At 40.7% G+C, this 15,463-nt stretch overlaps 1 protein-coding gene across 1 annotated transcript in view; it reads right to left on the reverse strand.

Annotated features, from left to right (window-relative positions):
* DPYS (dihydropyrimidinase) overlaps positions 1-15,463 on the reverse strand; it is an 80,204-nt gene that overhangs the window by 38,633 nt on the left and 26,108 nt on the right. The window contains exons 5-7 of the mRNA XM_042924310.1: positions 7,893-8,049; positions 6,814-6,955; positions 4,542-4,684 (exon numbers count right to left, since the gene is read on the reverse strand). Of these exons, the coding sequence (XP_042780244.1) occupies positions 4,542-4,684; positions 6,814-6,955; positions 7,893-8,049 (442 nt within the window). The remainder of the gene's footprint in view (positions 1-4,541; positions 4,685-6,813; positions 6,956-7,892; positions 8,050-15,463) is intronic.

Raw genomic sequence — 15,463 nt, forward strand, 5'->3', positions numbered from 1 at the left:
GGGATGAAAATGGCACTCTATACCCATAACCCAAGGCTAATAATGAGAAAAACACCAGAAAAACCGTAATAGAGAGACATTCTACAAAATGCCTGACCAGTACTCCTCAAAACTTTCAAGGTCATCAAAAACAAGTTACAGAAACTCATGGACCACTGGAGCCTAAGGAACCATGATGACTGAATGCCATGTGGTATCCTAGATGGGATCCAGAATAAGAAAAAGGAAATTAAGTAAAATCTAAGGAAGCCTCAAAGTATGGGCTCTAATTAATAGTAAAATATCAGTATTGGTTTATTAATTATAACAAATACACCAGAGGGATATAAGATAATAATAACGGAAACCGAGTGTGGGGTATATGGGAACTCTCTGTGCTAGCTTTGCAATTTTTATGTAAATCTAAAACTATTCTGAAATAAAACATTGATCTTAAAGACTGAATTCTACTTCAAGAATGTTAATGAGGGAGAAAGACAGTGAGTAAGGACTGTGGTCTGGTACTGTACGTGGGTGTGCAGGAGTCAGTGAGCTCAGTCTGCAAGGTGGGAAGAGGCAGACGCAGACAGGGGCAGGGCAGCAGCTAAGGATAGTGGGAAGCTACGGGTGCTGTACGGGCAGTCAGGGAAGGCTAAAAATATTGTTGTGCACCAGAAAGGTCCTCGTTGAGGTCATCAGCATAAATTTTGGTCAGGAACAGCCAGCCCAGATGAGCAACTTTCTCATAACAACCAGGCCAGGAATAGAGGGAGCCGGAGCTATGACTGACCTAGATAAGGAATCCGCATACCATTCCCACAAAATTCTCTCTTTTGATAGGAAGCACAATAAACACACTTTCTCTTTGTTCAAATATTCTTGCAGATTCGTTATTCTGTGAAGCTCCCTCTTCAAACACCCCTTCTCTCCTGTTTCCCACATTCTGCAATTTTCACATTGAAAAGGATGAATAATGATAGTGCAAAAAAAAATGGAGGGGGGGTGGCTTACAGAAAATTCTTAAACTAAAGGGTTGGAGAAGCAAGGAGAAGTCAAAGAAATCCAAAGGGGGCTGGATCATTTCAGTATATCCTGCCAAGTAAAGATAACATTTCCCCATTTTTTAAAAGGACAGCAAAATGCAAAAGAAAAGCAAACAAACAAACAAACGTCTCCAGTTTTTAAAAAGAATCTGAGGGTCAGAGAACCTAGTGGTTCACCGACCTCCCTGGTCACCTCAGGAGAACAGCCGTGACCACCTGAAAATGAAGACTGAAGCAAGAAACGACACCAGCTAAACTAGATAAATAGGAAGTAACCAAAACAACACAAATCTTGTCTCTGTGGAGTGCCTTCTTGATTTACAACACATTTTCGCATAAATTATCTCATGGGATTCTGACAAAAAATCTTATGAGGTAGGCTTAACAATTATTAATAATCTCATTTTACAAATGAGACAGAGGCTATTCAGGAACCCTAACTGACCTGCCTGGGTCCCCAGCTTGGCACTGATGGAGCTGTGACCAGCACCTACTCAGCAGGCTCTTAGGCTGCGCTGTTTTTAAAAGTTTTTTTTTTTTTTAATGTTTTATTTTATTTTTGAGAGACAGAGACAGAGTGTGAGCGGGGGAAGGGCAGAGAGAGAGAGTGGGAGAGGGAGACACAGAATCCGAAGCAGGCTCCAAGCTCCAAGCTGTCAGCACAGAGCCCGACGCGGGGTTCGAACCCACAAACTCTGAGATCGTGACCCGAGCTGCAGTTGGATGCTTAACCGACTGAGCCACCCAGGCGCCCCTGTGTTGTTTCTATGTAGCCCTGTGCCCAGGCATGCGCAGTAAGCAGACGTAGGTAAAGAGGACATTGAGCTAATAATTAAACGCCAATATGTATCTTTATCTCAAAAGATTTGTATATGAAAATGTAAATAGTTAATTTCCTGCTATCATGACCGCTATAAAGTGAAGGACAAACATCAAATAAGAAAATTAAAGACTTGATAAGAGAGATAGAAAGAAACTTAAAAGCACAGAAACTTTTTAGATTGACCTTAGGCTAGAAATGAGGGGCAGCAAGCAGGTAATATATAGACCTGAAAAAATAAGAAGTAAACATCTGGATCATTAAGCGCTATTCTGCAACAACTGAATAGGAAAGGAAGGACAAAACAATGTTACAGAAATCAGCAACTAAAACTTGTGCGAAAGTGCTCTAAATTTATATCGTCTGAAAACATGACTCAAAGAGACATAATCACAGCCTATAAATATCCACCGAGCAACAATATATGTGGAAATAAAGTAAGTGAATTATTCACACCCATAGGTTTGGATCATTTCTCTTTGTCCAGTTGTCTAAGGAAGACAATGCTCTACCCCTGAGCTGGTGTCACCCTCACAGATTAAAACAGCCAAGGATATGCTTAAGGTGAATCCTGCCAGAGAGAGCCAGGTGCAGGGTTAAAAAGAACCACAGGAATGGCCTCCCATGGTTCTTCACTCTATTAGACACTGCATCACTAAATTGATGATTTTCATTTCTCCCTCACTTTTGAAAATGAATACAGAATAGAATCAAATCCAGGAAGTCTCTTCGTGACTGGACCACTTGATTGGAAGAAAAAACGGAACATGAACAAACAAGTATGGTATAAAGTGCTCTCTGCTTTGGCATTAGGAGATAGCATGGTACCAAATCTCCTGAAAGACCTAAAAGTTTGCAAAGTCAAAGACACTGGATCACGGATCCTTGTATCAAACCTGTCATGGACGCCCTTGTGCTAAGGTCTTCCCATTACCGTAAGGGGGAGTCCCGTTTGTTTTCCCTTGAGATCACGTTTTAGATACAAAAATATGTTTTTAAACCATGGAGAACTGTGCAAATAGAAATGGTTGCAAATTAATATCATTATTAGGACTCGCCCAGATGCAATGCTTCAAAAACACCATTTCTCACAAATATTTTTCTGCATGATAGTGTTCTTCCTTTTGAAATTTTCGAGGTTTCCTGATTAAGTCTCATCATCTCCATAAGCCACAAATCATTTCAAAAGACCTATCTGTCCCAGTACTTGGGGGCAATCAAAACCGTTTGAATCACAGCAGAAATGATGCTGGGCGGGTCCCTGCTGGGTGTACAAGAGCGTGAGTAGAGTGACATTTAAGACACCAGGAGCTCTCTAAACACAGCATGCTCAATTTGTCCGCAAACCAACCCAAGACCAAGCAATTTTTTTCCCTTTGTCTCCCCAAGGACATTTTTTTTTTTCTAGTCTAGTAGAGAAGCTGCTCCAAATGTGAGTTTATTTATCATCATTTCTTCTGCGTAGAGAGGGGCCTAAGATGATTTGACAACCAGATATTTTGTCCTTAAGTAAGCAACAGTTCCTTGTTAATATCATAGCAACAAAGACCCTGAGTTGTTCCTCGTTGGCATCTTAGGACATCGTCTTAAATAAGATGTTCATACCACCATGCCCTGCACTGCTTGACTGTAAACCAGAAACAAGATGGTACACATTCAGTACAGGCTGCTTGCAATGACTATGGATGGCCAGTGGTGTGAACTGGTGCTTGGGTTCTGAGGGAATCCCCAGAGAGTGCTAAACTAAAAAAGACAAGCCTTTTCTACAGGAATACCTGGTGCTTATTTTTTAAGCTCATAGCAATGGTAGCTCTCATGCTTCTCAGTCTTCTTTTCCCCAGAGAGTAGTCCAGGAGCATTTCAACTGAAGCTGGGTCTTTGTGACAACAGCACCTCCAAGAAACTAAAGACTTCTGCTTAGTACAACATATAAACCCAGTAGACTTTGAATAAATGCCATTCAGTGGGGGTAGAAGGTGTATATATCCCTATTTACACACATGCACACACATACAATATTAAAGTAGGTGGTGTTTTCTCCATTACAAATGCAAAGGCTATAGAAAACACAAATTGGGATGCAGGTGTTGTCTCTGCTGATGTCTTACAAGGAGAAATTACCAGAGCTTTGGCCTCTGTTGAATGCTTTCCTGAGTTGGTGGAATTTGTGAAATCTGCAATATTAACATAGAATTACAGAAATAGGAAACAAAAAGCTGGAGTCTACTGGGAATGACAAGCTCAAGATGAAATCAAGTGGAAAATCTGGCTAACTAAAAGTGACATCCTTTGTGCTGGAATTTTTCTATCTGAAAGCTTTAAAAAGGCTATAATTATTTTGGGTTTTCAATTCAGCCCTTTCCAAACTAAGCCTTCTAGTTTCTTCATTGCGCCATACCGTCCCTCCATGTGAACTCAGGTGTCTGCCAAGCTTACCATTGAAGCGGTAAATTCATACTGGTTTTATACCCAGATGCATTATCCAAGGAATGGTAAGCAACACAACTTTTTTGTCCTCTGTGTCCAGGAAAACAAAGGGATATTTGTACATCAAAACTTTTATCTTGTGCACAGGCTCAAAATACAGGCTAAATAAGTCACCCACAAGAAGAGTCTGATTAAGACCAATAAATCATTTCTTTGCAAGTTAGCGCTTCTTCTCCCTGGAGAAGCTAAGGAATACAAGAACTTAGACCTACCTTGTGGCTTTTGGGTCCCAAATCACAATGTCTGCATCTGATCCCACCGCGATTCTTCCTTTTCTTGGATAGAGATTAAAGACTTTAGCTGCATTTGTGCTGGTAACTGCCACAAATCGATTTTCATCCATTTTGCCACTATGCTGTAAAACAATCCAAGAAAGAAAATGCATTTGCTTTAATGACCATATGCTTAAAAATCTCCTATCAATTAAGGTGCAAGATTTGCCTCTTAAAACTCAACAGAACTGTAGTTAATTTCTTATATTGGGGAGCATAACACATCTGTGGATACTGGTAGGTCTTAAATTATCACAATGATAATGATGGGGATGATGGGGTAACACATGGAAGCCTGAAGACAACTTTTCAAAAACCTATCAGTTTAACGCCCACCCCCCACTAATTGCCCCCATCCTTCCCAGAATCACACAGACAACAGCTAAATGTTAGCAATAGTGGTTTCAATTTTTGTTTAGAGTTTACTACTGCCACCCACTACAATTTTAATCTGGCTTGTTTATGGCAGACCTAAAATGTATGAGATGATCATGTAGACAATACGAAGAATATGATAGAGTTAAAATAAGACAGACCTTTAAATCAATGACAACACTTCTAGAAAGAGGAAAAAATCAATTCAAGAGGTTAAATTTTGCGCTATTGAAATGTACATGAACCAATAATCATGGACAGTCTACTATAAAAGATTTTCATATGAACAAACTTTGGATAAATGTGGTCTCTCTAAACTGATATGATTTGTTTTTTTTTTTAATGTTGAGAGTTTATCCCTATGCACATTTATATGGTTAGAAGCATTCTTAAGGGTTATTTAATTATCAGTGTGTCAATGTTTCACAAAATGATGAAGAACCACATCCTGAGAGTAATATTCCCATGAGCAAACCCCCTTAATGTTTCATAAAATAACAGTTCCTGGATGCTATTAAGAAATAGTCTATCACTTTGAAGTCATTTATGCACTTGATGTAGTATGAAAGTTTGCTGTAATGCACATACTCATTGTAATAGCACAAGTTCAGAGAAAAAGGTTGAAACTTCAGCAAGAAAATCTATGCAAACAGGAAGAGCAGAAGAGTCATCTGGGTTGATTAGAGTTTGGGTAGAGGTGAAAAGGGCTGAAAGGATGATTAGCAGAAGATAGGGCTGTCAAGATGTTTTGAAGATCCTCACATGTAAATTAATTGTTCAAATATCATCCCATAAATAATGGAGGATATTGAAGGATTTTGGAGAAGAAAGCATGAATAGTCCTTTGGCTTTGGAAGGCAGCTCTGGTCCTAAACTATAGCATAGGCCGTAGCAAATGAGAGACCGGCAGCAGGGGCACCAGCTGTGAGACTACTGCAATAGTCCAAACAAGGGACGGGCCTCAAACTAGAGTAGTAAACACGAAGATAAAAATAAGGAGACATGTTAGAAATAGAATTGACAAGAACTGGTAAATAATTAAGAGTTAGACATGAATGGTATGTGGAGGGGATTCTGAGGTGTGAGATACCGTTAATGTGTCATCTAAGGGAGGGTTTCTGAGAGATGGGTGAGAATGGTGTGACAATGGTGGCCCCAGGGGTAACCAGGCAAGTCTCCCCCTGCTGATCTTTACGACTGCACATGTCAAATGGCTGGACAGGTTGACATATGGACATTTAGCCACTTGATTCTTCTCCATGCTCAGGGAGAACATTTTAAATTGTGGGTATTTACAATAATCTCTGGTTCTAGACTTTGGATTATTATTTATGTGACTTTACACAGAAGTTTCAAAAATATGATATTCAACGGTCCTCAAAAAGAGACATCCACAAAAATTTCATGAGAAAGAAAAATTTCTCCTTTATTATGAACATAATAAAAATCCTTCATGTATTTTCAGTCATTCCAAGTGTCTACACCAATGACACATGAGGAACTGGGATTCAAAACCATGAGAAATCAAGTAGAAGGGCTATAACATTTCACTGACTTGGAGAGTAATCCCCCTGGTACCCAGTCTAAATCTACCTCCTAATGTCTGCATAATGATGCAATGTATCTTCTGAACTAAATTATGTGAGAAGAAAATTATTTCTTATTGTTACCCTGGAGGAATGGGGTGGCCGTGGTCACGGTGCTGCATTCCGAGTCTCCACCGTAATAAAAACAATCAAAAAGCCTTTCTCTGACAGTTTGCAACACTCTGATCCTGAAACAAGCCAGATCCTGGTGACAGAGTTCAGCAAAACAAGCTGGGTCCCGTGAAACTCACCACGCCTTTTTCCCATATTACTGACATCCGGTCCTCAACACCATTCACCCCATTGGGAATCTTCGTGAAATCATCCTTCCCAAGAGCTTTCTGGCAGGTGTTGAAAGTGCAGTGGTCAGTTCCTGTTGTGGTTAGATCACCACTGGAAAAGAAGAACACACCAGAGTGTGCGATAAATACATAAAAGACGTCAAGAGGAAACTACCAGAACTTTCCGGTTCTCCTGATGCTCCTCAACTGAAAGTCAGAAAACTGCAGTGGAGAACGAGAAGCTGTTTCAAGTATGTGTTTCATCCATACTCATCTGTATTCTAGGAAGCGCTTTTAGAAAATAAGACCCTTACAAGAAGCCTGATGCACCATCACGTGCAGGCCAGAAAAACTGGTTCCAGGCTCCCTCACTTGTAGGTTCTGTGGTTATGAGTTTGTTCAGTGCTCAGTTTCTTATCTAGAAATTAGTGATGACATGTACTAGATGACAATTATATTAGGGTCACTGGCAATAACGTAAGGGAAAATTCCTTGTGAGTAGAGCATTACACAAAGATGAGCCTCAGTGACCCGCATGGACAGAGGCAGCTCCTGCCCAAATGGCAATGTTGTGATGGGCAGGCATGTGACAACTGGCTGAGGATGTTCGTGTCACCAGCAACAGATAGCCTGCTTTGACTTGCGAATAATCTCAGAGATGTACCTATACAGGCACATCTGGTTCTTGGGTTACAGCAGCACAGAAAAATATTCAAGAATATGTGAATGATAGAAACAAAGCACAGTGAAGAGACCCGGTTCTATACGGGATAGAAAGGGCAAGGAAACAATTAGAAGAGAGTCAAACTTCAGTAAAAATTATGTGATTTCTCTGCGTCCAGGAGAGATTTTGACACCATATCATAATTAAGCCACTGCTCGTTGGTCTCAGGTAAGGGAGTCCCCAGCACCTATCATGTCAAGTAGAGCAGGACACTGGAGGTCGATGGAAGGTCAGATGGTGGACAAGATGTCCTACATTCAAATCTGAGACTCATCTAACACCTTATTTTGGCCAAACACTTCACACCCATCTGCTCAAAGATTACTTAGCCAATAGATTCATGAGGAAGTCAGGCGTTGATGGGTCTGGTCGCAGGGGTGGGCCCATAACATGGTGGGCTGCATGGTGCCAGTCTTTATGCCAGTAGTGAGTGCCATCTGTGCCGAGACTTGCCGCTATGGGTTCTCCATAGACCACTTTCCCTGGAAATTTCAAAGGACACATTCAGTACTTTAATTTGCTCTCAAGAGAACCATCTGACAAACATAAATATTAGTCTTCTCTGGGCTAGTGAGAGATGATAGGAATCCCAAACTAGAATTTACCTTTTGTGAACAGGATTTAAAAATTAAAACTACTGTTTGGGCACCTGGGTGGCTCAGTCGGGTAAGCGTCCAACTTCGGCTCAGGTCTTGATCTCACAGTTTGTGTGTTTAAGCCCCGTACCGGGCTCTCTGCTATCAGCACAGAGCCCGTTTCAGATCTTCTGTCTCCCTATCTCTCTGCCCCTTCCCCATTCATGCGCACTCTCTCTCTTGCTTGCTCAAAAATAAACATTAAAAAAAAAAAAAAAAGAAAGATACCTGGTTTAAAAAAAAAAAAATTAAAGCTACTGCTTATTGAGCATCTACTATGTTCCAGTCAATGTCCATGCGTGTTGTGGTAGACGATTATATGCTTTCACTGATACTAGGCTTGACCACGTGGCTTACTTTGGCCAATTAAACATGAATGGAAGTAACATGGGCTGCTTCCAAGCAGAAGCTGTTAAAGCCACAGTGAGTTTTCTTTCTGACCTTAGACTATCAGAGACTGCTTCTTCAGTTGTCCCTCAGGATGAAGAGAATATGGAACAGAGGTAGAGCCGACCAATGACGGACACGAGTATGAATGAGAAATAAATCTCTGCAGTTATAAACCATTGATATTTTAGATGTATCTGTTAGTGCAGCATGATCTAGCAAATGCTGGCTGATATGTGTGCCATTCTAATGAAAGGATCTCAAAACCCTACCGGGGAAGTGCGATCATTATCTCCATTAAAAGATGAAGAAAAAGCTTGTCTTTTAAATAGCTTCTGTTATTATAACAGAAGTGAAATGACTTCTGCACAGTTGCATTACATGTACTCCACATGCCATCAATGAAGTGGAGGAGTCAGGATCTGAATCTGGGCATTTTTCACTCCTAACTTCTGTGCTATACCCCTGATGACAATTACCACATGGTCATATGGAGTTTAACCACAGTATATCTCTACTGCAAATACACCGAGAATCTCTTCACACCCTTGAGAAAAAAACAAAAAACAAAAAACCTCCTCCAAAAACTTATGTTAAATAGAAAGAACACTCAGATAATATAATTGTAGCCAGCAATGCATATTCTAAAAATCATGCAAATGAGGCCATCAAAAGCAAACGGTGTTAGAAAAGCTAATAGTGCAGAGTAAATTTGAATTTAAAATCAGAATCCTATCTCTGATTAGCATTTGTTGGAATAATAGATACACCGACATCAAGCTGATCATCCCCAAGCAGCCACAGAGGTGAACGCAGAGTAAACAGATCCTGGCACACCTAACTAGCTCACTCTGGCTAGTCAGTCACCGGATTTCAGCTCAAATCCTCGATATAGAACTGAAATTAACTCATTTCTTCAGAGAGTACTGACAGCGGATGGCCACCAGTTGCTTTCGTCCGGTACTACTAGAATGTAGCATCCTATTACCTCCCAAATCATCTCTTCCCGCTTTCCTCTTGCAAACCACGAAACAAGGCTTACTGAAGCCTAACAAACCTTGCTTCTTAAGTAACCAAGTACCAAACATGGTCAATAAAAGTTATGCCCCAAGATAGCCATGGCTAAGATCTTTCACTTTCATCACACACACACACACACACACACACACACACACACACACAGACATACACACACACACACACACACACACAAACACACAGCACACACACATGCTGAATCCCACCCGCATCCTCTTGCCTACTGCCCTGCTCCCAGGAAAGAAGAAATGCCACTTGTATCTCGTTCTGGTGTGTAGAACAAGAAGCAATCCTTTTTCATGTGAACTAAGAGGTAATGTACTATTTGCTGGAGGGATAGAAAGATGGACCCAATATCTGACTTGCAGGCATGTAGTGACCTTCCTATCCCAAGAGAACATACAGATGCTCAGACACTGAAAAACTCAGAGACTTGATCTGCAATCAGTTTACAAACTGTCAACTCAGGATTTTCCGTGGTGCTTCATCATGTGGGAACGATTCTTATCACATGCTCTATTCAATCATTTGGCCCATCAAGGTGAGATGGGAACACAGTTTCAAAGTTCTACAAATTTATTAGCTCTCAGGAAAAATTAAAAGCGTCAGCAACTAGCAGGAGTCTGCCAGGACTGTTTTGAAACCAGATGACATGTAATCTCCTTGGAAGGCTTTAACACCTTTAAAATGTGACAGGCCACTGTGTTGGTATACATAACAAACTCTTCATTAACTGGGCTATTTCCAACTGTCTCCCCATTCATTAAGCATCTGCAAATATATTAAAAAATTAAATAAAAGGTAAAAATTCCTAACTACTCTACCTCCTATTTCACAATGGTTCTAAGACATTAACAACAACAACAACAACAACAACAACAACAACAACAAAACAGATAGTATGCAAGAAGTAAAAAAGGGAAGGAAAATGAAGGGACTGGGTAGTTCGTAAATTGGAGAATCACACTAGATAATTCAGCATAATTGTGGGCTTTATTAGATTTAGGCCAAAAATAAAATAAGAAAAACAAAAATATCTAACATCTTATAGCACTGCAAATACAGTTGGAAATTCACGTATCTCATTTGGCTTTCATAGCAACCCTCAAGCTGGTGTGACAGATAAAGCATCTGATGCTCAATGAGACAAACTAATTTGCCCAAGTCACACAGGTAGTAAATGATAACCAGAATTAGAATCCTAGTATCTTGACTTATCGTACATACACATTGCGTTACCAGGAAAAGTGTTATTCTTCATTTCTTGGTTAAGAGCATGTGTTTTTAAATGTTTAAATCAACCACAAGGTCTTTGTGGTTGTGGCTGGGAAATTTTCCAATTTCATTTACTGGTGTCATTTACTACGCTTAGCAGGTTGGTAATGAAAAGTGCTATATCTGTCCTAGTCTGGTGCTCTCCTGATTACATTTGAGGCACATGGTTTCAACAACTCTCCGGAGATAGGGCATCTTCGTCATTAATCTCCTCCCACTGTCTCAGCAAGGTTCACATTGTATCATTTCCTGTCTACCCATACAGGTTCTCTCTTTCTTTCTCCATCGTTTGGCCCAAAACCAAAAAAGTCTCTGCACTTATGATGCTATCTCCTACGTTAAGGACTTCTGCCCTCTAAGAGATTCTAAAGATTTCCAAATGATGAAACATGTCAAGGCATTTATCAGATGAAAGTGATAGAGCAGATGTTCACACCTTGTCTAGATTTGTGAATAGCACTTAGTCAAGTCCCAAGATCTGTTATAAAAGGTTGGAAAATGCAGAGAAGCCAGCACAGGTGGCCCGGAGTAGAAGCACTGGCTACCAACAGAAAGCCAAGCACATCTATAAAACTATTTTTTTCCTAGCAAGAAGGATAGAGTATAACATTTCTGGGCTCTGTTTTGGTTCAAAATATTACATTTACACAGAAAGGAAAACACTGAGAAGGAAAACACATAGAAGCAACATAATAGAGTAGATCACACAGATTTGGGTTCAAATCCTGATTTTGCTACTTTTTAGACGGCGACCGTATGCAAGATGACTGATTGTTCTTAGTCTCAGTTTTTCTCCTCTATGAAGTGGGGTCACAATGTCTCTCCAGTGTGGCAATTTTGTGAGGATCAAATACATCAATATATATGAACGTACTTAGCATCTTCTTGGGACTCTGGGTTCACTTCATGTTATGGGCTGGATTGTGCCCCTTGCCAAAATTCAAATGGTAAAGTCCTAACCTTCAGTATGTCACAATGTGATTGTATTTGGAGGGTCCTTTATAAAGGTAATTAAGTTAAAATGAGGTCATTAGGGTAAGCCCTAATCCAATATGAGAGGGGTCTTCTAAGAAGAGGAAATTTGGACACAGATACATACAGAGGGAAGACACTGTGAAGGCACAGGGAGAAGATAGTCGTCTACAGACAAAGGACAGAGGTCCGCAGTACATCCTTTGCTGCCCTCAGAACCAACCCTGTCAACACTTTGATCTTCTAATCTCTGATACTGTAAGAAAATTTGTTTCTGTCGCTTAAACTGCCCAATCTGTGGTACTTTGTTACTGCAGCAAATACATTCCACAAATGTTAGTTTCCTTATGGTTACACAATTCTTTTTAAAAAGTGTTTTAAAATGGCCAATCTTCAACTGCCTTGCAGTTGGTCGTAAGGTAGATCACCTTGCTCTAAATTTAAAGGCCAAGGGAGTGTTTAGATGTTCACGTACAAAAAAAGAAAGCCTGAGATTCAGATCACCTTGATTGAGCTGCATATTAATCCTTCCTTAGGAACAGCACGGGTTACTAAGCATCAGTAAAACATGCTTGTGATAAGATAACAAGATCTGACTTACTCTTGTTCAGCTCTAACAAACAGCGGTCAACTCAAACACAGAGAGAGAGAAAGGCCCCTGGATGGACCTTTCTCCCCATCTTTTAAAACACAAAAGGAATATGGCTGGGCAGGGGGAGGAGAGGTAAATAACCCAGAGTTTAAATAAAGACAGAGTTTAAATAAAGTGGAAAATAAGACATTTAAAACCTCTCTGTAATAGAAGTTTATATTTTACAGCAATAAACTTGGAAAGTAAAGCTTTCTCCAATAAGGAAAGCCAAATCACACCAAACAAACAAAAAAACCCCAACCACAGTGTAGCCCAGTTCACCATAAGTTACTTGAGGATCAAAATTAACTTCATCATTTTTGCAAATCCAATGCCTAGAGCCCTGTGACTAGCATATATCTGGTGTCCAATAATTTGGTTTTCTTTACGTAAAAAGTATAAAGAAAACATTTTATTAACAAATTCAGATGAGAGTCCTATTTGTACCCTATAGTCAGGAATATGGATACAAAATAGAGTTGAACTCTATTGAGACGAGTTAAACTGGAAACTAAAAAAAGGGATTAAAAATTTCAGTCATAGTTGGGAAATAAATTATAACAGATATGCATAAGTAGAACATCAAGTAAGTTCTGAGAGAAGTCACCACTATTACAAATAAAGCACCAGAAAAACAGTGAATCCATGTTCTATTGGAAAGGGAGGGGAAGGTAAACGATATATTTTTTTTGAAAGGCCATTAATAATTCCAGATGCCAATATATGGAGAAAAGGAACGTGTATAACCAAAGCTACTCAAACCAAAATAAAAAGTGTCACTGAAGCCAATGGCACATATTGACACATACACTATTTGGACAAAGACTGCAGTGAGTGAAAGCGGTCTGGGGCCGGGCAGATGGGAACTTCTATATGTGACACAAATCCAGCTGGTTGGTCCAACTTTATGTGTGGGGTATGAAGCAAGGGCAGCAGATTCTGCTTCTAAAAGAAAAAAGGATATCATTCTAGGTACAGCCTTCTGGTTCCCTTACCTCATTTTTGCAAAAGTGGTTTCTCACACGAAGGATGAGAACTAACCTAGTTCTGGTTACTCAATTTAGAGGAACTAAGACTAGAAATAAGCATGAAATTTAAATTCCTTGCAAACTGTCAAAAGCAACTCCAATTTCAATGGCTTGCCCATGACATTCTTATTCTTTTTCCTGTAACCCGCGTTTTGCTTTTTATCGCAAGTGTTAAAAGAAAACATCAAGGTATGAACAAAGGGAAACCTCAGGCTTCAAGTTAAAGTTGGTGGACCGAATGTGCATTTCTATCTTTCTTCCCAGTTCACACCCAAACCCTGGCAAAGCTGTACAAGAGATGGCCCATACCCACAACTGCTCTGAGAATGAAGGAGGGACCGGGGCTGGCCAGAAGTCTGGGTAGATTTTAGGAAGACAGAAAGCAGAGAGATGGCAATAGCTTTATGAAGAAAAGTAGAGGGAGCCTCCACTATAGCTTGAACTCAAAGTAGAGGAAGTCATGGTGAGCATTTTTCCCAGGGTGGGAAGGGCACTTGGCACCTCTTTCTCTTCTCCTTCTGGAATGGCCATAACGTGAATGTTGTTTTTGATTCTTTCACTGTGTTCCATAATGCCTGTTGGCTTTCTTCACTCTTTCATTCTTTTTTTCCTCTTTAGTCTTCCCACTGGGTAATGTCCCAGGTTCTATCATCCAGCCCTTGATTCTTTCCTCTGCCTGGTCGAGTCTACTTCTGAAACTCCCTGTTGAACTCTTCAGTTCAATTATTCTATTTTATTAACTCTAAGATTTTTGGGTTTTGTTTGTTTTTTGATGGTTGCTATTGCCTTCATCAAATGTTTTGTTCATGCCCTGTTTTCCTAATTTCATTTAGTTGCCCGTCTGTTTCTTGTAGTTCACTAAATTTCCTTAATAGGATTATTCTGAATTCTTTGTCTGACGTTTCATAGGTCTCCATTTTTGTTAAGGTCAATTGTTGGAGCTTTATTAGTTTCCTTTGATGGTATCATATTTACCCAATTTTTTTGTGATCTTTGATTTCTTATGTTGGTAGTCTGCACATTAGAGTAATTGGGGTCCTCTTCCAGACCTTACAGGGTTGCTTTGACAGAGACAATTCACCAGTCCGCTCAGTTTGGGTTTCTGAGTGTGTCTGCTGGTAATGAGTCTGGGCCAGTGGGGGCCAGCTATTAAGGTCTATTTTTGGCTGACGCAACTGTTTGGGTTCTGGGGACAGGGATGGGGTGTGCCACTGGCTGAGGACAGTTGGTTGGATAAGACTGCTGGCTTGGTTCTCTACCCAAGTGAGGCTGTAGGATGGGCTCTGTGGTTGGCCTGAAATCTGTGGTCAGCCTTCCTAGATGGTCAGGATACTATATTCAGAAGCCAGTGGAACTACGACTTAGCTTCCCTGCCCTGGCAGGGCAGCAGGCCTGGACTCGAGGCCATTACAGCTCATTGTCTGAGGGTCCAAATCAAGCCTGGGTGTGCGCTGAATTCTCTGTCAGGTGAGGCTACTGGTTTTACTCTGCAGGTGGGGGAAGCCACTGGCTGTGCTCTCTGTTCAAGTGCCACTGTAAGGCTGTTGAATGGGCAGAGCACCTTCCTGTGTGCTCTGGTTAAGCTTTCTGGTTAGACAGGCTAAAGACTGTATTCAGTGACAAGTGGGGCTATAAATGAGATTCCTTGGCCAGGCACAGGGGGCAAAGTAGCCCTAAAACTGGTAAAGCTTTCTGTTTGCTGCCTTAACTCATGCCATACTGCACCCCACATTCCCTGGCCAAACAGTGCCATTCATCGGCTTTGCTCGGCAAACTATTGCTTCTGTCTGCTCTTCTCTTGGTCTGAGAGCTGCTGGACCACACAGCTTCCAGGTGTTTTCTACGCCATTCCTCTCGCCAGATGAGACCAGAAGACACTCTCCACAGTGGGTGGGGTTCTGTCACAGCCCCACTGCCTGCGCAGGAGAGG

Source organism: Panthera leo, chromosome F2 (genome assembly GCF_018350215.1).
Source record: "Panthera leo isolate Ple1 chromosome F2, P.leo_Ple1_pat1.1, whole genome shotgun sequence".
Classification (NCBI taxonomy): Eukaryota; Metazoa; Chordata; class Mammalia; order Carnivora; family Felidae; genus Panthera; species Panthera leo.